We start from the raw sequence: 21,675 nt of genomic DNA on the forward strand, positions 1-21,675 counted from the left end.
GACAACTCAGTTATGTTTAAGGTCATATCAAATATTTCCATATACATAGAAAAACAAATACATACAGTATATGTATATAACATAACAGTTAAGTGATTTGCACATATCCACAATAATATTTGAATTTATTGTGCAAGTTATTGTATGCTTACAAAAATTGTGACGGTCTTAAAAAGTGACTGGCTCTTAAGTAATAAGTTAGCACACAAAGTATGATGACATCATACATGGATGGTTGAAACCTGCACATTTTCCCACTATATGAATCAGGGTTATTGAGTCAGTTCATTAAAGGCAGTTTCTGTGTTACTGTACCTTTTTAAGATACAAATGAAACGGAAACTAATGACACGTTAATAACTTAAGACAAAATAAATAAACCTAGAAAATGCATACTCTGCATTGGCTTGAGAAGATGCCAGTACGTTCATAGCCATCCATGTTCTATATGAATATTTATTTAGTTGTCCAGTGTTGTGGTGCTAAAGCCATCTTCGTTGGTCCCTCTTAGAGTCAAGAAAATAAACACACATTTGAAATCAAATTTAAAATACTTTTGTCACTAAACAGACGCAGTGCAACATTAGCAAGTTATAATGATAAAAAAGTCGACTAGAAAAATCACCTAGTTAGTTTTGTATTAAAAACACTGACGCTTGTTTTGTTTCCATCTTATTGTTCATTGTGACATTTGATTTCAAACTCAGAAATCAAACTTTTGCATGTACTTTTAAAGTACATACAATTGCCACTAAGAACTACACTTCATTGGTGATGCCGAAAAAAAAACTCCTCAGTGCAGACTTTTCGGTCTTGAAACTTCATCAACGCACGCCGTTTAGTGCTCGGAAAAAAGCGCGGGGGGCTCCTTTTGTGTGACTCCGCCCACTTCCTTCAAGGTTTGCGCTCGAGTTTTAGACCACCTCGTCCGACTCCAAGTTGTACTCCTCGTAGAGGGCGTCCAGGATGTCCAGTTGCCTGTCCATAGCCGGCAGGTAGACGCCGAGGTCGCTTTGCATGCTGCTGGCGAAGCCGCTCTTCAGCTCGTCGCCTTCCGTCGACACCAAGGCGGCCGTGAAGCTCTGATAGGACGGGGCGGCTCGCAGCGCTAACTGGAAGAAGAAGAAGAAGAACAGGTGAGAGACGTCACGCCGAAGCACTCTGTGGGCCTTTATATAGATCATTACCGCGAAGACGCCTCGAACCACCCATCCGTGATACTGGCGAAGAGTCTTGCCGTAAGCGTGATCTGAACAAGGGGACGATTACAAGTACAAACTCATTCAGAACAACTCGACTTGTTTAAAACTACTGACTGAGCGCTCCGTGGATGTCTTGCTCGCCCGCGTTGACCTGCGACAGGAACTCCTTGAGGAACTTGAGGCCCCGTCGGAGCCACAGCAGAGCCTCGGTGGCCGAGTTGCGCACCTGAGCCACTTGCGTGCGCACCTCGTGCAGCACGATGGACTGCAGTGTGGGGAAGTTGGCCGGGTCCGACATCAGCTTCTGGTTGATCTTCTAAAAAGCAAGACATGACGACTTTTGATGTATTCAAGTAAAAATGATTGCTTAGACGAATGGTTTATGCTTCCACTCACCTTGATGTTTCCCACAAAGTCCATTTTCACTGGAGCAAAAACGGTGGGGCCAAGTTTGTCTGGCAAACAAAATGAGTTTTATTTGTCCTTTGACTATCAATGCAAAAAAGGTCAAATACTGCAAGAATAAAGTTGGAATATTGAAGAAAATTCAGTTAAAAAAAATTCAATAAGAAAAATATCTGAAATGTTGCAACAATTTTTTTTTATTAAGAAATCTAAAAATTAGGAGGAAGGTTTTTAAGGGTTACAAAATAAAGTATATAATTTTTTTATTACAAGAATTAAAGTACTATTGACAGAATTATAATTGAATGAAATAAAGACATTGCAATGTTAAAAATAAAAATAAAGTCACAATACAAGTCATAAGCTTGTATAAAGAAATTTCACTTCTTACAAAATATACAGGCAAGTCCATGTTTTACTGTAAAAGTTATATTAGTCCGAGAATAAAGTTGTAGTATTAGAAGAGAAACAGAATGAAGTCATAATAAGAAATAAAAGTTAATTTGACTAAAATAAAATGTAATGCATGTATGTTTATTACAATGTAACCGTGATATATACACAATAAGATCATCATTTTGAATCTGAGAGCTACTTTTTTTTAGGAACTGAATAATGTAGAATAATTAATAATAATAAACCATAACAGTTTTCAGTGCAAGTGTGACTTTTGTTAAATTTGGGAATTTTGATATTCACTTGTTAAATGTAACAATATATAAAAAAAACAAAAAAATCATGCATTGCTGTAACACTATCTTTAAAAAATATATATTGTATATATAATGTTGTAACCGATGTTCCCGTAACATTACAGTGCTATTCTCTTCGGAACTTTTTTTCCTTGTAATATTGCTTTTTCTATTCAGTGTGGTCTTACTACAGTTTCATTGGCATTTTATGTTAGGGATTCATAATGTTCAACATGTTTCCACAAAATTAATAAATTAATTTATAAAAATTCATTCACTTTTGTTAACTTTAAATGAGAGGATATTTTTGTGGATCTGAAAATTGTAGTGCATGTGCATGAAGATTGCGGATGTCAATGATGATGATGATGACGTGATGATGAAATTCCCAACTTAGGCATGAATAGAGGAGAGAGAGAAAAAGAACAAACTTCCTTTTGTGAGGATGCCAGAATGAAATTGAAAATCAACTGCGGACGTTCGTTCGGCCAGTCATTATATTTCAGGTGAATCTTGAGAAATTTGAATATTATTTGAATTAGTAGTATCAAATCATGAAACATGTTTTGGGTGTAGTGAAGTGAAATAACAGAGGTTTCAACTTTTCAATTCAATGATAGAAATACATTTTCCCAATTATTTAAATTTCTTGAGATTGAACCTATAAACTTCTTCATTGAACACTTGGTCAAATGTGTGTCAGCGAAGGCTGATAAATGTGAGGGAGGGAAGGGGAAAAAAACCCAACTAATGTGAGTAAAGCACATCAGTGAGTCTGGCTGTTATATGTATATTCTATTGAGAAACAATGCAGAAGTTGCCTTAAATATTTTCATTATGAATGTGGATATAAGGGTAGGTTAGCCGGGTAAATATATGGACAACTGAATGGGCAAGTGATTAACTTATTAATCCCTTCAGGGATTCTTTGATACATTTCTCGCAATTGTAAATAGAAGTGGATGTCAGCACATCCGCAGCAAACCATTTGATCTCATTTAGTGTTACAGAATAAACATGAAAAAAGACGTGAAGGCCAGCCAGAAAGCATTTGGCGTGTGTGTGTGTAAAAGGCAGAATAAGCAGCAACGGCATGAAAAGAAAAAGAAGGCAAGCGCTTGTCAGCGGCCTTCTTTCAAGAGATGAGATGAGGACGCGACTGGCCTACCTAAAATGGGCACTATTGCATAGCATGAGTCCAAAAACTCTTGCGTGGGGATGCCATTGTCCTCATCCAGCTTTAAATCACTAAATCTAGAACACAAAGGGAGGGAAACACATTCAGACAGGACAATATCAAACACCTGGTCCACTTTTATTTGAGCAAACGATACAGAGGAAACCAGATGACAGTGCAGCTTTTGTTGACAGCTTTCCTCCATTTCCTCTGTCACGTACTATTATCCACACTTTGTTCACTAACAGAAAAAGACTCTAAAGATAGATTATGAGAAGTCCGTCACGTGACGCTAACGTAAAACACTTGAAGCGTAACGCCAATAAATCTCCTATTTGTGCCTTATCTATTATGTCACAATGTCAGTGAAACGTACTAAAAATTCTGCAGATTTACATAAGTTCATACCTGTGACTCATTGTGCTGAAAAAAGTCTCCACGAGCTCTTCTGGCTCAGAGGAATCCTTGAAAATGTCTTCGTCACAGTCAGCCTCATCTCCGTCAGGAAGCGCTTCCTGCTGAGGCTGCTCGCCGTTCGCCACGCTTTGCTCCCTTATGCGAGTCTCCTTTTGCTCCTCGTCTTCATCGGTTTTAGCCTGGGAGGTATTCGGGGATGCGGGAGGAAAAGGATGGGCTCGCTCCTCCTGGATCGAGTTATCGCCGTTGGCTGAGTGCACGTCTGCGTGGTACACGGGGAACAAAACAAAACCGGATTAAGCTTGATTTAAGACTTAAGTATTCAACCTTAAACTGGGATTTAATCATTTCAAATAGTATGTTGCGAGCATGACAGTCCTGAGTTTTGAGGGACTGACGACTTTATTGATCCCTAAAAGGGCAACACCTCCATCACGATCAGTCCAAGAAACATGAAAACAATGACCAGCAGGGGGAGACAGGACGCACAGCCTGTGCCCCGAATATCTAAGATGGAAATATGGAAGATGGAATCTCAAGCCCTCCATTTAAAGTGGGGGCACAGTATGAACCTGTGGGGGGGGGGACTCAGCATAAAGCACTCTAGAAAATGGACGGCCAGGTCACGATTGTTATTGTAGTAAGTCAAAAGGACATTAGTCAGTCAACGTCTCCACTAAAAGTCATCACTTTCCTTGATGCAAAAACAACAAACAGAACATTCATTATCTGTGAAGTCATCCCTCTCTATATTATGCCAACACAGAGTGAGCCCTTGAAGAACTAGACTTACCTGAAGGGGAAGGTTGCCGTGCTGCTCCGTCTGGTTCATCTGCTGCTTCTGAGCCAGAGTCAAGACTACGGGTGTCATGTGACCTCACGTCTGTTTCTGGCAAATCTTTCCACCTGGGATAGATTTAGAGTGTAAACGTCGGCATCTTTCTTTTAACTACATGACGCTTTGCAGTACTTACTTTTCTCCAAGGCGCTGATTTAAATGATTGACAGGTTTAACCTGTAAGAGGCACAAGAGCATCACATGTTTGCCGTGCGCGATCGGCAAAACAAACGCACCTTCTGAGGTTTGATGGCGGCGATGGGAGGCGACGCCGGCGGGCTCTGCTTGGGCGCGTCTGGCGCGAAAGTCCGATTGGCGATCTGCATGCACTCTTCCAGGGTCTTGAGGAAAGTGGTGCACGTCGACTTCACCAGGTTGCCCGTGTCGAGGCCCATCTGAAAAGAGAATAGAGACTATAGAGGAGGAGGAGGAAGTATATACTAAAAGTCTACACACCCCTGTTCAAATGCTATTTTTTGCGATTATTTTTTTTTAACCAATATAAAACTTTTTTTTTTTTTTAATCTGCGCCAATATGTTACTCAAGTCAATTGGGGGGAGAAAAAAGAAAAGCAATAAAACGGTGAAGTAAAAATAAAGAACTGACATGTGGTTGCAAAAGTGTGCACACCCCCATAACTGTGAATATTATATGGCTGTGTTCAGAATGAATCAATCATTTTAAAAGTCATAATAAATGGCCACCATTCAAAGTGTCTCTGATTAACCCCGAATAAAGTTAATTTGTTCTAGTAGGCTTTTCCTGACATTTTTGTAGTCACATCTTACACAAACACACGCAATGACCCGCAGAGAGTTTGTGGAAAAACGTTTTGAAATGATTATCATGACTACTTCGAACCTCATCCGTCACTATAAAACCCACAAAAGCTTTAAACACCGAGAGCTGGTCAAACATTAACTAGCTTCATGTCAGTTATGTGTTAAATTTAGAAGACAATAGAGTGACTGGTTGGGAGTGATGTGGCTTGTTTACATTTAAAGAATACATCCATGCCGCCATGCTTACATCTGTTGCCTCGCCAAGTTCGTTGTCATCGTCTTTGATTTTGTTCACTTGTTGAAGAAGAAGGTCACAGTACAACCTGAGCTCGGACATCTTTGTCTTTAGCGCTTCTGTGTTCTCCTGGAGTTCTGCAAAGAGATAAAAACACCAATCATGCTTTGCTGATAAAAGCAGCGCCAAGTTCTCATTTTATGACGACACATTTACCCTTCTCTCTTTTTGTTCGGTTGTCTGTCAGGCAAGCTTTGGCTGTTCCCAAAGCAACCAGCCATTTTTGCCTCTCTGCTGCATTGATGGCTCTCAGGTAGAAGTACTGCTCTCCGGGGATGGTCAAGTCAAGCCGTGTGGAGTCAGACGAATGAACTAACAACCAAGATATAATAATAGTCAACGTGCCAGCACAATGAAAAAGGTTAGAGCAATCATTCTCAAATACTAATGTGCAATGAGTATCTTTTTTTGTCATTTTTTAAAATCTGGTTGTGTGCCCTTTTTCTAATAATATGTATCTTGGCTCAAGAAAGTTAGAATTAGATGTACAAACCTTGAATTTCACATACTGAGATTTTAATGCTCCCCTTGCAGCCTTTCCAAGCATCCTCTTGAGAGTCATAGTAGGACAAAGTTCCACCGTCAAGCACAAACCAGCGAGGTTGCCACCCTGGAACAGCGGTTAAAACACAAATTTAAAATGACGTCATTTTATTACTTGGAAAAGCTTATTTTCAGTTAGCCCTGCGTTTTTTAAGTTTGATGAGCTTACACACGTTTAAATCTATTCAAATGAAACGCAATGGTTACTACCATAATCATTACAAAATTAATTCATGTCAGTGAAGTTTAAAAAAATATATATATATATATAAATCAGCTGGTTTTTTCATCAAGCGATTGACGCGATTAGCATACGTTAGCTTGCCCGCTACCTCTTTATGTTATCACAAAATCAACGCCGACGTTGTCATGCTAGCTAGCTTCCATCACGACCACTCCGACGACATCAAAATACGCGTAAGGAGAACGTACCGCTTATGTAATTGGTCCACTTGTGTAGTATTCCCTCCATCGTCGAGGTGTTTGTTGCCATTCATTACTTGTTTGTCATGATAAGATTAAGCGCACAGCTGACTGTAACCACCGCATCTGCCCCCAAGTGAGATTTGCGTAGTACAGTAAACACACTTTCGGTACACCATTGCGTTTACGTTCGTAAAAGTACGTAAATGTTGTCTAGAATAGGTTTCTAAGCGGCCACTCTGCTTATCGTCAGAGGATTTGCGTAGGGTGGGTGTAGATTTAAATAACTGGCATAAGTAAGAACCAATGGGATGGTAAGGTTTAGATACAGGGCGGGGCTTTGACAAATGATCCAATAAGATTTGGAGGAGGGAGAATTGTTGAACAGTGGCTGTGTTCATGAAGTTTGGTGCCACGTAGTTGACCCAAAACAAATAGTAAAAAGTTTATGAATATGATTTTAGGAATTGATTTGCAAACATCCCGAGGACGCGTTGTAAGTTCACTTAACACAATGATATTGTTTTCCATTTGCTCGTTATTATCGTTTGTAACTATGCTCGCCCATGGAGGCAAACTACCCGACCCTGAAGTCAAAATTGAAGTTCTCCATAAGCCTCTCCTGTGTCACCGCACGACAAAATATGGCGATATGCTTCTTGTGCATTACGAGGGATACTTGCACAGCAATGGCACCATGTTTCACTCAAGGTAATGGCACATCAATTACTCTTGAACTAACTCGATGATGTTGTTTATGTTCTGTACTGTATTGCCATGTCACTGTCTCGCCCATCCATCACTGGACATTAGTTCTTAATGTGTGTTTGTGTGCCTGTATTCCAAAATAACACTGATGGATTTCACAGCCGCCTTGAAGGTGATAAAAATCCAGTGTGGTTCACCCTCGGGACCCGAGAGGTGATCCTGGGTTGGGACAAGGGTCTGCAGAAAATGTGCACAGGAGAGCGCCGGAAACTGACTGTCCCTCCGTCTCTGGCCTATGGGAAAGAAGGGAAAGGTACATTGAAAATAGCCTAACTAAATGAGGGAAGTACATCGTAAAATAATGGTTTGTTTGCAGGCATGATCCCGCCGAGCAGTAGCCTGCTTTTTGACATCGAGCTCATCGATATCCGCAATGGGCCGAGGTCACACGATTCTTTCCGGGAGATGGATCTTAATGATGACTGGAAGCTTTCCAAGCAAGAGGTGGGGAATGTACTTACTTACTGAGTAAATGTCCATTAATATGCAATTTCTCTAAGGATATGTATACTTATCAGGTTCATATTAATGCTTAGAGTGCATTATTCAGATATTGCTATCAAAATGTATATGTTTGTAATGTTAACAAATTTTGGGTGGCATGATAGCTTCATCCATGACGGTAATTCCTGCATATTCTTACTTTACCCATGTACTTTCTTTCATCGACTGAAAAAAAATATTATTCAATGCATTATTAAGGTCTGTTTTTCCTGTTGAACACAGTACAAGGCAACATAAAACTTTTACTTACTCATGCATATTATACTACTATTATACACCCGTTGCCTTCTTTTTTGTACTTGTTTGTACTTATATTTCGTAATTAGAAAGTCAAATCGAAGTAAGGCAAAGTGTTTTGCGATGTGTTTGAGTGTGCCCCGGATGCTTTATTAAGTGTCGTCATCACAGGTGAAGGTTTACCTGGAGAAGGAGTTTGCAAAACACGGCTACTCGCCAAACGACACACATAACGAGGCGATGGTGGAGGACATCTTCAAAAACGAGGACGACGATAAAGACGGTTTCATCTCGGCCAGGGAATTCACTTATCAACACGATGAACTGTGAAGGACGTGCTTCGTCAACATTCACATGCCGAATATGTGTGTTGACTTTTTAATGTATTGTCTTACCTCTGAACTTGGTTATTTACTTGATTTTGTGAATTTATATTCATGTGCTAAGTCGACATGCACTGAAAATGTCACTACAGATGTATTTAACGTGGACGGTTTTTTTCCCCCCTCCATGAAATTAACCAAATAGCTATAAAACAATTTGTGGTCTCGCAAGGAATTTTGAGTTTGAAATTCTCTCTCTAGTCACTAGAGGGCAGACTTGTACCTGCCTAGCGCTCTTGTATTTTCTCCATTATTTCCTCAAACGTTTTAAAGCCCAATTTAATCACATCCAGATTCCCTTAAGTGTGAACTATTATTCATTTGTAGTTTTAAGGCATTCACTCACTTAAATTACATTTGTCAATGGACTCCTAAAAACGATCTCAGTAAAACAACCTTAATGGGAAACTAAGGCGCCCAAATGTAGAGGAGACTTTATGAGTTTATTAATTGTGAAGTCATGCTGAGAAATTTATGACAGTAATTCTGGGGAATGTTAAAATTCCCAATCAAGATCACCTACCATACTTGCACAGAGGGACTAGCGTCCTTGTTTGAACAAGGTAGCAAGCACAGACAGAGACAAATAGAATCCACATAGCGGTGAAACATGTTAACACAGAAGAACCACACTTGTGCTATCAGGCTTGATTCCGCCCTGTAGGCCACACCTTGAGGTGAAAACTGGAAGAGTGAGAACATTGCGGGGCAAAACATAAGATCGAATCACAGATAGCGGTCTCTGGATCAACTACATGACAAGAATTTGGTTTAACAAGACAGTTCTCAACTTCAAAGCTTGGCTACTGGTTGCCATTAACCAATAAATTACATTATAGGGCCCCAGCGAATTGCTTTTGAAACCACACGAGTTAAAACAACACTGGGTTAAAAATAACCCAAATTGGGTCAAGAATGGACCGACCCAACTTTTTAAGTTATTTTACCCAAAAGGTTGGGTCCAATTAAATTTGTTTGTGGGTTATTCATTTGACCCAGCTTTTTTTTTTGGGTTAATTGAATAACCTGATTGAAATGGGTCAAAAATGAACCAACCCAACTTTTTGAAATGAAATTTCAGTGGACTAGTGGTAGAGTGTCCACCTTGAGGCTGGGAGGTCGTGGGTTCAATCCCTGGCCGGGTCATATCAAAGACTCTAAAAACGGGATCCATTTGCCTCCCTGCTTGACACTCCGTATTAAGGGTTGGAATTGGGGGGTTAGATCACCAAATGATTCCTCAGGGGATGGGTCAAATGCGGAGAATGAATTTCACCCCACTTAGGTGGGTGTGACAATCAGTTAATCTTAATCTTAATTAATAACCCAAAAACCAACATAATTTAAAAAAAGTTTTGTGGGTTACTGAATAACCCAAATTAATTGGGTCAAATATGAACCGACCCAACTTAATAACTCAAAAAGTTATTAAGTTATTTAACCCCAAATGATAGGTCAAATTAAATTAATAACCCATAAAGAAACCCAAATTCTTGGGCTGTTTTGGGTTATTTAACCCAAAATAAATTAATAACCCACAAAGCAACCCATTAAAAAAAAGAATATATATATATATATATATATATATATATACTTGTGGGTTATTCGCTTGACCCAACTCTTTGGGTTAATTGAATAACCTAATTGAATTGGGTAAAAAAAAATTGACTATTTAACCCAAAACGTTGAGTCTAATTAAATTAATAACCCACAAAGCAAACCAACTATAAGGGTTATTATGCGGGTTATTCATTTGACATGTTTTGGGTAAATAGAATAACCCAAAAAGAGTCGGTCTCTTTTTGACCCAACAGTTCTTAAGAGTGAACCATTTGCTAAATACTAGCATTGTAATCACCTCTGAATCTAGTATGGAACAAGGTTTCCATGATCTCATTGAAAAAGCAAATGATGTCTATAGGAAGCAACATTTGGATGTATTGATAGAAAAGAACAAAAGTGTCAATTTAACACAGCTTTTATTTTTCTCAACTCTTTTGTATCCAGACACCAACTAAACATGCATCATTCTCAACTGTACTGTATACCGTATATATATTACTGTGGCAAAACAACATGATTCAGAGTAAAAAGACAAAAATAAACATCTTTACAAAACAAATCTGTACACACGTTGCAAAAAAGTGCTTCATGAATTGACCTATTGTCTCATCTGCCATTCTTTTAAATATTGATCACTTCAAGATCTTCTCTCAATTAAAAGTTGTCTTGTTTCCATAAAAGTTGGATGACATTCCCACAAAATGATTCAGGAATTACACACGTGGGAAAGTTCACTTGTAATTCACACGTTCACATGGCGTACACGGGAAGGTAGCGGCACACTCTTCAAATTAAAGCCAGCAGGGAACAGCGCTGCAGCTTGTAAACATCTCGGATCCTGTGCTAAATCAAACATGAAGGTCTTGGCCCGCCGTAACAGACAGAAACAAGACAATGTCAACACCGAAACGGTCATGCGTGAAAGGAAGCTTCTCAAGAGCATTGTGATCATGAATGATTTTCCTCACGGTGGCTTGGATTTCCTGGTCGACAGAATAAATACGGGTCCGTGGTGGCGGTGGCGTGCGGCGCCTAGAATAAGACGTCTTCGTGCTCAATCATGAGCTGCACCACGAGCTTCTGCTGCCTCATGTCGTTCAGCGTGGTCAGGGCGTTCTGCTCGGGGGGCTGCATCAGCGTCGGACCAAAGACGATGCCCAAGTTCTCCGAATTCATTAAGTTGTCCTTCTCGAATGTTGTCACCCTGGAATGTGACAAAGAGAAGCTTTGGCAAGGATCGACTGCATAAGACACCACTAGTCCACTAGTGTGGTTCCAGGGTACATGTTTTTTTTTTTTTTTGCCGTACTAGAATAAAGTGTAATTGCACATCCACTACAGTAGGTGGCAGTCCCGCACTCATTGTCAGACAGTGCGCATGGAGTATTAGCTTCTCTGAGGTGTACTTACAACAATTTTATAGACAAATTATACTATCTATAGTCGAGCAGAGAGTTGGGGGCACACAAAATATTTCTTCTTCATCATTTATTATTGTATTTTTGGAATATGTATAAATCAGCAAAATCCACTTGCTTTTATCCATCTCAGTGGGCGGCCATTTTGTCACTTGTTGTCGACTGAAAATGACATCACAGTCACTCAGGTTTCAGGTTACGACCAATCACAGCTCAGCTTGTTAGTTTAAATTTTATGGGATTATTTATTTATTCATCTATCTATGCCAGCGATGTATAATAACAAGCAAAACAATTAAAATGGTAACGCTAATATAAATTCTTTATGGGGGACATTTTTGTCTGTTAATGTGTTGTAGGCTTTTTCTAATGTAAATTATGTGCCTTGGTTTAAAAAAAGTTGGAAAACACTGTTGAAGATGACATTAGTTCAAGCAATACCTACAAAACGCCACCAGGTGTCAGTATCGCAAATTTTGCTGGTCCATTTTCGTCATGTATCCACGTCAAGTGTTTTTTCAAAGGATGAGTAGCTTACTATTTGGAAATGTTGTGTTGACAATGTCTTTTGTGTCCCACCTTTTGAGGTGAGCCATCAGGTAGCGTAAAGTCTCATGGTGAGCCGGAGGAAGCTGCAGCAAACCCTCATGGACGGCCTCCAGCCTGGATTCAGCATTTGGAATTTCTGCAGAAATTTGATCGACGTGAGCGTCATGTCAGGTAGCCGCAATCGGAGAACCGAGGCGTCCTTACTTGCAGCCTGAATGAATTTGGGGTACAAGTCAAATGTAATGACAGGGATGGGGAGGTCTCTCAAGTAGAGCTTCAGAGCACCAGCAATGATGTTGATGTCTGCGTAGGCACTGGCACTGATGTCCGCCTTTTCACCTTCTGTTGACAAGAATGCAAACGCACGTATAATGTCGTGCAGGCAAGAATACAAGCTATTAACAAGCCATTTTCACCGAAGCAACCCCCTTCCCTGTTCTACTGGCTTCTGACTGAGGCCCACAGAATATTGTGTTCTATTGCTATAAAAACATGGAACCTACCAAAAGAAAGTCTCTTCTTTCATCAGGAAAAAAAAACATATTTCTATCTTTTTTTGTTTGCAGCAATTAGCATAAGAATATAGCTAAGTTTGATCATCATCCACAAATCTGTTTAAAACACTGGAGAAAAGAGCAGTTTTGCAACACGGCCCTGGTTGATCTCTTATACTCTGCTGCCACCTGCTGGCCATTTTTGTAATAACTACCATTGCTTGAAGCGTTCTCTTCAGTTTAGAGGTTGCATCAAAGACTTCTGTATGCTCTAGCATAAAAAAAACATTTAAAAAACATATAAATAAGTTTTTGGGACCCTGGTAATGTTTAAAATAGAACGCATTTATACGTTTTTGGGGAAAATTTGTTAAAGGGGAAGTCAACCTTAAACATTTCTCAATAATAATGTTATACGTGACCTCACTAGTCTAAACATGACATTCTGATTAAAAACACATTTGTATAATGTGAGTTAGGCAGCAAAATCCAGCCGTTTTTTTATCCATCTCAGGGGGCGGCCATTTTGCCACTTGCTGTTGACTGAAGATGACATCACAGTTTCTCAGGGCTCAGGCAATGACCAATCACAGCTCACCTGAAGCTGAGCTGTGATTGGTTGTGTGATACCTGAACAACTGTGATGTCATTGTCACTCGACAGCAAGTGGCAAAATGGCCGCCTTCTGATGTTGATAAAAACTGCTGGATTTTGCTGCTTAACTCATATCTCACTAAAGCAATATTAACAAGAATACCATATTTAGGCTATTGAATCTGCATAGAACATATTATTATCAATCATTTTTTGGGGGGGTTGACTTTACCACATTCATAAAAAAAATTCCCAGTGTAAAATTTGACCATCAGATTTCAAGCCATTCAAAATTTTAGCCTCACCAGCACTGTGGTGTCAAATAATACGTTAGTGTTTGTCAACTTTCTTGAGGCAATTTTCTCAAACAAACAAAAATGTCACAAAAATATGACAAAAAGGATCTTGTCTCAATTTACACGCAAATAAACGTACTCCGTGTGAAAAGCAAAACGACTCAACTCGATAGCTGTTTGCTGGTTGCTCAAAATGCCAAAATGTAAAGAATTTCAAGCACCCATGAGAACGTCGTACATAACATTCAGTCAGCTTTAAAACGACAAACCTCGATCATACGCGAGTCTCACGTCCTCGATGTGCTCCGAGAAGCCCGACACTCTGTACAGACCTTCCGATTTCATACCTGCAACACAACCGATGGCCAGTACATCACTCATCTGCCAATTCATTCCCCGCTCGCCGCCATCTTACCCCGGAGCTCGATCTCTCGGATGCACAGATCCACCACCATTGGCCTCGGGGTGTTGTGGGCCTTGACCAGCGTGGTGAGGTCACAGCTGAACACTTTCTTTATCCGCCGCAGGTCCGGTTGGCAGTCGCTGGGAACCAGTTTGGAGCACTGTTTGTGTACATTCAGCCCGCAATCTACAGGGGTGAGATAAAGAAAGGATGATGATAACACAAACACAAAATGAAAGTGACGTGCACCGTCACACCGCACGCTCCTGCTCCGTCTCGCTTCACTGCGCCAATAGAAGATAAAAACAAAACATGGCAGCCCAGAGTCATTTTAGTTACAAGCAGAGTGTGCCTGAGTGCAGGTTTGAACGGTAGGAGAGGATGAATGGACGGTTGGAAAGGGAGTGAGAGAGGGCAAAGATGTCCCTCCTGTTTCCGAAAGCACATGAGGTCTGATGATACAGCGTGTGCCGCAGGCTTGTCAGCATGGAAAAAGCGTCAACAACAAATACTGTGTTTTGGGGGGGGGGGCACCACCCACCAGGTCTTGATATGTCTCTGTTCCGAATAGGAAATCTTGTGATCTGTTATTTTTAGTTACGTTTGACCTGTCTAAAACCTTTCACGCTTACATAAGTCAAATGTTTTAATTTTTTATTATCAAGCAGCTGAGAGGATTCGGAACAGATGTGGAATTGGCAACATCTCTAATAACAATTCATTAGGAATAAGTCATGCTACCAGCATAGCATCCATGGCTAACTCTTTGTCTACAGTGCCAACTCATGCAGGTCAGTGAGGGGCGTGGTTAATGTCACTCACTCACAATGTGACTCAAGGAGGGGCGGGCTTAATGAAGAGAGGCGACATTTAAATCTTGCTAGCAGTTTTGAAACGGCAAAAAATCCCCCCCTAAACCAAAGGAATGCGTTTTTGGTATGTAGAAGGAAGAAGTTTTGTTTTATTATATTGATGTGGTTTCCCTGGAAGTAACATTTTCCAGCTATAAACATGATTTTGTAGCTTTTAATTAACTCATTATTGCCATTGACGTCTATGGATGTCAAACAATTCATTTGAACTATTTCTATAAGTTTAACATTTTTTCCACTTTTGTTAACACGAGTATGAAAACCTAGAAATAGTTTTTATTGCACATTTAGAGCAGATATAAAATTTGTTATTAATCGTGAGTTAATTAGTAAAGTTGTGATTAATAACAATTAAAAAAAATTATCACCTGACGCCCCTAATTTTTAATAATCTTTTCTTTTTTTAAATAGTGAGTTAAGTAGTAAAGTCATGCGATTAATTACAATAAAAAATGTAATCACCTGACGCCCCTAATTTTTTAATAATCTTTTCTTCTTAAAAAAAAAAAAAAGATTTAAAAAAGAAAAGATTATTAAAAATTAGGGGCATCAGGAGATAAAAATTTGTCATCGTAATTAATCGCATGACTAGTTAACTCGCGATTTTATATCTGTTCCAAATATACAATAAAAGATGTTTCCAGGTTTTTATACTCTTGTTAACAAAAGTGGGAAAAAAATGTAAACTAATAGAAATAGTTCAAATGAATTTTTGACGTCTATAGCCGTCAATGGCAGTGAATGAGTTAAGGTGAAATTAACACATGCTCACAAATTACATGACAACAAATAAATCTGCTTATCCGAAACATCCCACCAAGGCATAAACAACTTAGATCATATAGGTGATGTGTTTGCTGCAGAAATCATTCAATTCCAAGAACTTGAGTACGAGACGGACCTGCCAGCTGTCCAGACCCAATGAAAATTTGCAGCACTTTATGAAACTATTACAATAACCGAGACCTCAGACTGTTGAACAACGGAAGTTGTATATCAAGCAAGAATATGAAAACCTACAAAGCTTCCACAATTAGGGTCCCACTTTCATTGGTTTGTATATGCCTGGTGAAACCCATGACCGACAAGACATTCTTTGTTTAGTGTCTGAGTGCGCCATGGCGTTACCTGAGCAGCGGACACCTTGTGCAATCAGGCCCCACATGAAGTTGGCACAGTACTCGCACCAGTGCGGCCCTCGAAACGTGTGTACCTGCAGGTGGAGACCCCGTGATTACAAGAACATAAACACACAGTTGAGCATTGCACCTCCGGAGAACCCTTTTGATGGGCTGCACACAGCTTACTTTGTGATCTACGGGGCGGGAGACGGGACCCTTTAGTGGTCGAAAGGAGAGCGTGTGTACATATGAGGTAGATTAAAGGATTTCCGATTATGCGTCTGGCATCTGCTGCAAGGCAGATCCATGCAATCTCTCAAGTAACATATGTGCATCCCAAAACATTGAGGATGATGTGTGTGTGTGTGTGTGTGTGTGTGTTTGACTGTGTGGGAAGAATGAAGTGGGCATATAGCAGGTGCTGAGGGATTGGTGTTGTTCTATTTTCCAAGTCAAACACACTGAAACTTAATATACATTCTCAAAATTGAACTTAAAACGAGCTCTGTCTAAAACAGGGGTCTGCAACCTGTGGCTCTGGAGCCACATGTGGCTCTTTAGTCCCTCTCCTGTGGACTCCCTGTGGATCTCTAAAAACAACAACAATTTTAATATATATTTTTTACATACTTATTATTATTATTTTTTTTAATATTCTTGAAATTAAACAATGATTTAGATTTTTTTTTAAAGATAATTAAATATAAAAAAATCATCAGAGTCCAAATTTTTAAGTTGTCAGAAAAAAAGAAGCAAAAGGTTAATGGAAAAAGTTTTTCAAATTATCTAAAAATGTCAAAAAAGCGACCATAAAATGTCAAAAAAGGAAGAGGAAAAGCAGAAAAATACCAGAAAATGTCCACAAAATTGTCAGAGAACTGAATTCCAAAGGTAGAAAAGAAAACGTTCAAAAAGTAACCATAAAATATCCCAAAACAAACAAAAGGCAGAAAATTACTATAAAATATAGTAGGAATATCACCCCCCCCAAGTCAGAAAATGAATGGTATTTTTTTTTAATTAAAAAAAAAAATGTTCATATCTCCCAAAATACCATAAAATGTCTACAAAAATACCAAGAAAGTCAGACATTTATTTAAGAAAGGGCTGGAAATATACATATATATATATTTAAGTAGCCATAAAAACGTCCACAAACAAAAGAAGAAATCCCGAGAATTACCATAAAATGTCCATAAAATTTCCAAAAATGTCAGAAAATTTATAGTAAAAAAGGCAACCAAAAAAGAAAAAAACCCAGTCAAAAACTAACCCTAAATTGTCCCAAAAAGGAAAGAAGAGAGTCAGAAAATGACCATATTATGTCCATAAAACTCCCCAAAATGTCTGAAAAACAAAGAACAAAAACAATTACAAAAAAATATATATCCAAAAGCGGAAGATGAAAGGTAGTGTCAATGAATGTCAAAGTATTAGATGTTGCATATTTTTCTGTTATAGTGCAGCTCTAATTAGCTCACGGGCCCTCAGTACATTAGATTAACACTAACACACTGTTTACTTCATCACAATGTTAAAATGTTTTGGGACTTCAGACAGATTTTGTTGTTGTTTATTTGGCCTAAAATGGCTCTTTTGACAGTAAAGGTTGCTGACCCCTGCCCTAGAATAGTCCAGGACATAAAATGGACAATTATTTTACTTGTAGTCAATAGACTAAAACAAAGAGCTTAAAATCAATGGTGATCAATGCACTCTGCTGTTAATGGGTTGTGCTCGGCTATATCCATTAGTTACGCATATTGTGCAGGAGGTCAGCTCAGCTGTGTGCTCCCATCAAAACAACCCTTCAGCTGGTAATGAAAACTTTATTTTGATTTAAAAAAAAGAACATTGTTTTGAAACAAAAATCAGCTCACCTTGAAGTTGTGGATCTTCTCATAGGAGCACTGCTTCTCCGCGGTGTCCTTCAAGGCGCTCTGCCGCACCAGAGAGGACGAGATCTGTGGACAGGAGGCCAATAATTTGATAGGCTTCCACAAAAGTGTCCCTTTGCTTCCAAGTTTGACTCCCAGAGCAAAAGCCAACAGTTCCTGTCGCTTCCGCTCTTGTCTTTTGGTTTTGTGGTTGCTCATCTCCCCTGCGAAACCTCCTCGGTTATTTTCGGCCTCTAAGCCGGACTGTTCCCACACACCCTCCATCTTCTCCCGGAAGAAGATGCGGAAGGGAGCCGGCGCGAAATCCACTCGCTCCCCTCTCAGCTCGGAGGGCGACTGACGGCTGATAGCGATGGGGACGGCTCCACTTCTGGCCTGAGAGAGTGTCAGCAGGGGAGGGAGACAAGGCGGGCGGTGGGTGGCCTGAGGGCTGGAGTGTGCCTCGCACAATGGCCCTCTTTCACACGCCCAGAAAGGAGCGAGAGAGAGAACAGGCTCTGTGATGGGGAGGGGCTGTGGAGGGGGGTGTTGCTGTCAGGACTGTTTCACACAGCTCAACAGCTCTGTAAAGCAGGATCAATAGTGCAGACGCCCTCTTTATATCACAGAGCACTCTCACATTAGCTCACTGCCTTCCGGACACACTCCACTCCACTTAGCTGCGGATTGAAATGCCAGCAGCACTCGGGCCTTCCTAAATGTGTCACTCGCTGCCTCCAAAACAGACCCAAGATTACTGGGCCGGACAGATGAGGAGCGTCTGTCCTCATCAGTCCAAGGGATCATGACCTCCATCTTTGTCAGCTAGCTGGTGGAATTCCCCACCCTGGCACCCACTTCCACAAGATATGACAGCAGACAACTTCCACCAGTGGCAAGCAAAACTTGCAGAGCCAGACCAGCAACATGGGGATGGGGGAAGATTACTACCATAATCCTGACATAGGGAATAATCCAAGAGTGCTCAAATCCATGTAAAAGAGCAAAGGAAGCTCATTTGGCGCTCTGCAGACATACGGTGGTTTACCAGTGGGGGGCTGTTGCTATGGTCAAGCTGAATTTGTGCACGTAAGCAAGTACTTAAGCGGGCTACAAGCCTGTCAACTGCCCTTATTATCTTTCTATTACAGTGCACACAAAAACACACACGCTAAACTGGGCTACGAAAACATACTAAAAGGTTAACACAATTGACTGTGATTAGCGTTGGCTGACTTTTTATTAGAAGTTCTTCTAACAAAAAATATATTCACATGGGAAATACAATATATTTCTCATCTGTTTCAGGTTTAAACTGCTGCCATCATACAGTAAAACCTCTATTTACTGTACAGGTAATGCTTTAAGTAAATGTCACACAAATATAAATAGAAGCTAATCAAATAATTGTCATGTGAGGTGTGGCGTTAGGACCCAAAGGCAGACAAGACATAGGAGTTGGGAAACAGAGATTTTATATTAAAAAAATATATAATAATAATAATTTAAAAAAAATTATAATAATAATAAAAATAATAACAGAGAGCAGGGCTGGATTCAGATGATCTCGAAGAAAACAGAGAAACTGAGAAACTTCAATTGAGAGACCAAGCTTGGATGCAGGGAAGCAACCTCAAACACATAAAAAACTGCTTGCATTGAATAAAGCCAAAGAGAAGGGATAGGAAACCTCGACGTGCTGAGATAAAACCATGGCAAGGAACCTTGATGTACTGATTTAATTCTCGCTAGAGCAATGCACAAGTGTATATGACAGAATAAAGGCCTATATGCCAAATTTAGAGTCACAAATACATAACCTAAAAAAGTGACAATTACAGGAACATAGCAACTGCATAGCAACTGACAACTTCCTCATCACAAGGGACATAGCAACTGACAACTTCATCACAGGGGCCATAGCAACTGCATAGCAACTGACTGACAACATAATCACAAGAGACATAACAACCGGGTAGCAAGTGACAACTTCATCAGCACAGTCATAGCAACTGCATAGCAATTGAAAACGTTATCATCACAAGGGACATCATAACTGCATAACAACTGACATCATCACAAAGGAACATAGCGACTGCATAAAAACTGACAACACAAGGCATCACAAGGTGCATAGCAACGGAATAATAACAGAACAGGCACCTTTATCATCACAGGGGGCATAGCAACTGCATAAAAACTGACAACATCACAAGAAACATAGAAACTGCATAATAACGGACAACTTCATAATCGCAAGGGTAAAACAACTGCATAGCAACTGACAACTGTATCACAGCCATAGCAACTGCATAGCAACTGACAACATCATCATCACAAGGGACATTACAACAATACGAACCATAACAACACAATGACCCCATTGCCAACCCAAAACATAGTCATGCTATGCTACAAAAACATACTAAAAGGTTAGTAAAGAATAATTAAAAAAAACTAAAAGTAAAACCATTCACCATCTGAAGACAGCTGACACATGACAGAAATGAACAGGACACCGCTTGTTGGCAAGCTTTTGTTGTAATTTCCTAGCATTTGTTGGCCATTATGCTTTCAGCTGTTATGACGCTAATGTAAACATGTGCTTGCTAATGTATTTGAGGATGCAAATACATTTCAGTAATTGGTCATGATCGTTTTGACGTTCAATTCATTACATGTTTCATTTATCCATTATTGCGACCTTTCGTTGTTCGCATCACAAACAAAACAGCCACACAAAAGTAAAACACTTGTTCATCCATTGGATGCACATTGAACTGAAGACTCGCAGGATTTGCTGACGTATCATATGACGCCATTTGAACTCTTTGACGAAATTGAGTTTCTACTGCATCAAACAATTTTCGTCCTGACGCTGTGGTTTAATGTTAAAGCATCCCTGCAAAGTCTGCCACGACAGGTGAAGATATTTGCCATTGTTGGTGACATTCTTTGAGACGACCAACACATACCAGAGGATACAATTTAGCATACAAGTCCGAAGGGACAGATGAGAAATATACCACTCTGAGATATTTTAGCCTCGAGCGAGGAGGAGGGGGGCAGACCAGAGCAGAGCTTTGTCTGCGGGCAGATGGCCTCTTGTCTGGCCAAAGAAAAGGACAAAAGGTGGTCACACACAACAAGCTCCGCTTTCTTTCGGAGTGGCTTGACTCCTTTATTACAAGTCTTTGTGAAGGCGCAGCTGAGTGGACTCCTGTGAGTTAGAGCTTGCAATGGTGGCATAACAACACAGCGGTCACTGACATGCCGAGACAACAGGATGCGACCCCCCTACACATCCCAGACAAAACATCGGCAACAAACCACAAATGGACATTGTGATGAAAAGTCAAAAGGGGACAAAATGGAAGAAACAGCCACTTGTTGTTCTTGTAGTTGTGTTAGCAACTACAACTAAAACGTTCACACGCTAAAAGTGTGCCCAAAAGTTTGGCGAAATAGAGCTTAACTTTTGAGATTTTCATTTGATAAAATTAGGGCTATTTACTGACAGAGCAGCTCATTATCTGAGCAAACAACACAGCCATTACTGTGAAAATCATTCCAGGGCAAGTAACCAGACCAGCCTGACCGGCACCTCACTGATATTCCGCCAGTCAGAGTGGTGAGGATCAGGAGGAATGTGGTAGATGTCTGACCACATTCAGCATGCAAAAGGAATCCAACGGAGGGGATAAATTTACAGGCAAAGTTCTCCTTTCGGCCTCTGGGAAGCATTTGGGCTGCGCTATGAACCACGGCCGTGTGGAGGTGCATTAAAAGGGTAAATACGTGCGCATACAGTGAAGCCAGTG

General features: G+C 40.1%; 3 protein-coding genes across 4 annotated transcripts in view; 1 reads left to right on the top strand and 2 right to left on the bottom strand.

Annotated features, from left to right (window-relative positions):
• plekha8 (pleckstrin homology domain containing A8) lies at window positions 1-6,974 on the bottom strand. The gene is made up of 13 exons (XM_086077461.1): window positions 6,785-6,974; window positions 6,303-6,419; window positions 5,966-6,121; window positions 5,762-5,886; window positions 4,968-5,126; window positions 4,868-4,908; window positions 4,687-4,799; window positions 3,885-4,155; window positions 3,468-3,553; window positions 1,599-1,657; window positions 1,317-1,518; window positions 1,188-1,249; window positions 1-1,112 (listed from the first exon to the last, which is right to left on the bottom strand). The coding sequence occupies exons 1-13, from the start codon at window positions 6,843-6,845 to the stop codon at window positions 915-917; spliced, it is 1,650 nt and encodes a 549-aa protein (XP_085933587.1). The 5' UTR covers window positions 6,846-6,974; the 3' UTR covers window positions 1-914.
• Window positions 6,180-10,783, top strand: fkbp14 (FKBP prolyl isomerase 14). 2 transcript variants are annotated; one of them, XM_086077467.1, is made up of 5 exons: window positions 6,180-7,271; window positions 7,348-7,486; window positions 7,645-7,796; window positions 7,860-7,987; window positions 8,456-10,783. In XM_086077467.1, the coding sequence occupies exons 2-5, from the start codon at window positions 7,428-7,430 to the stop codon at window positions 8,612-8,614; spliced, it is 498 nt and encodes a 165-aa protein (XP_085933593.1). In that variant the 5' UTR covers window positions 6,180-7,271; window positions 7,348-7,427; the 3' UTR covers window positions 8,615-10,783. The 2 variants fall into 2 exon arrangements, with proteins under 2 accessions (XP_085933593.1, XP_085933592.1); XM_086077466.1 differs by having other exon boundaries at window positions 6,180-7,486.
• The window catches only part of chn2 (chimerin 2), a 22,700-nt gene continuing 11,654 nt past the window's right edge, over window positions 10,630-21,675 (bottom strand). The window contains exons 7-13 of the mRNA XM_086077465.1: window positions 17,858-17,941; window positions 15,985-16,069; window positions 13,997-14,170; window positions 13,851-13,928; window positions 12,402-12,539; window positions 12,228-12,333; window positions 10,630-11,434 (exon numbers count right to left, since the gene is read on the bottom strand). Of these exons, the coding sequence (XP_085933591.1) occupies window positions 11,263-11,434; window positions 12,228-12,333; window positions 12,402-12,539; window positions 13,851-13,928; window positions 13,997-14,170; window positions 15,985-16,069; window positions 17,858-17,941 (837 nt within the window). The 3' untranslated portion in view covers window positions 10,630-11,262. The remainder of the gene's footprint in view (window positions 11,435-12,227; window positions 12,334-12,401; window positions 12,540-13,850; window positions 13,929-13,996; window positions 14,171-15,984; window positions 16,070-17,857; window positions 17,942-21,675) is intronic.

This window comes from Leptonotus elevatus, chromosome 6 (assembly GCF_054856555.1).
Source record: "Leptonotus elevatus isolate MCC_2025b chromosome 6, RoL_Lele_1.0, whole genome shotgun sequence".
Lineage (NCBI taxonomy): Eukaryota > Metazoa > Chordata > Actinopteri > Syngnathiformes > Syngnathidae > Leptonotus > Leptonotus elevatus.

Excerpts from the sequence above, each read along its gene's own strand:
- plekha8 (XM_086077461.1), bottom strand. The coding sequence starts at position 6,845 with ATGGCAACAAACACCTCGACGATGGAGGGAATACTACACAAGTGGACC. Across the intron at positions 4,156-4,686 it reads ACGGCAACCTTCCCCTTCAG|ACGTGCACTCAGCCAACGGC; the intron begins GTAAGTCTAGTT and ends TGTACCACGCAG. Across the intron at positions 1,658-3,467 it reads TGCAATAGTGCCCATTTTAG|ACAAACTTGGCCCCACCGTT; the intron begins GTAGGCCAGTCG and ends TTTGTTTGCCAG.
- fkbp14 (XM_086077466.1), top strand. The coding sequence starts at position 7,224 with ATGAATATGATTTTAGGAATTGATTTGCAAACATCCCGAGGACGCGTT. Across the intron at positions 7,487-7,644 it reads GGCACCATGTTTCACTCAAG|CCGCCTTGAAGGTGATAAAA; the intron begins GTAATGGCACAT and ends TGGATTTCACAG. Across the intron at positions 7,988-8,455 it reads GGAAGCTTTCCAAGCAAGAG|GTGAAGGTTTACCTGGAGAA; the intron begins GTGGGGAATGTA and ends TCGTCATCACAG.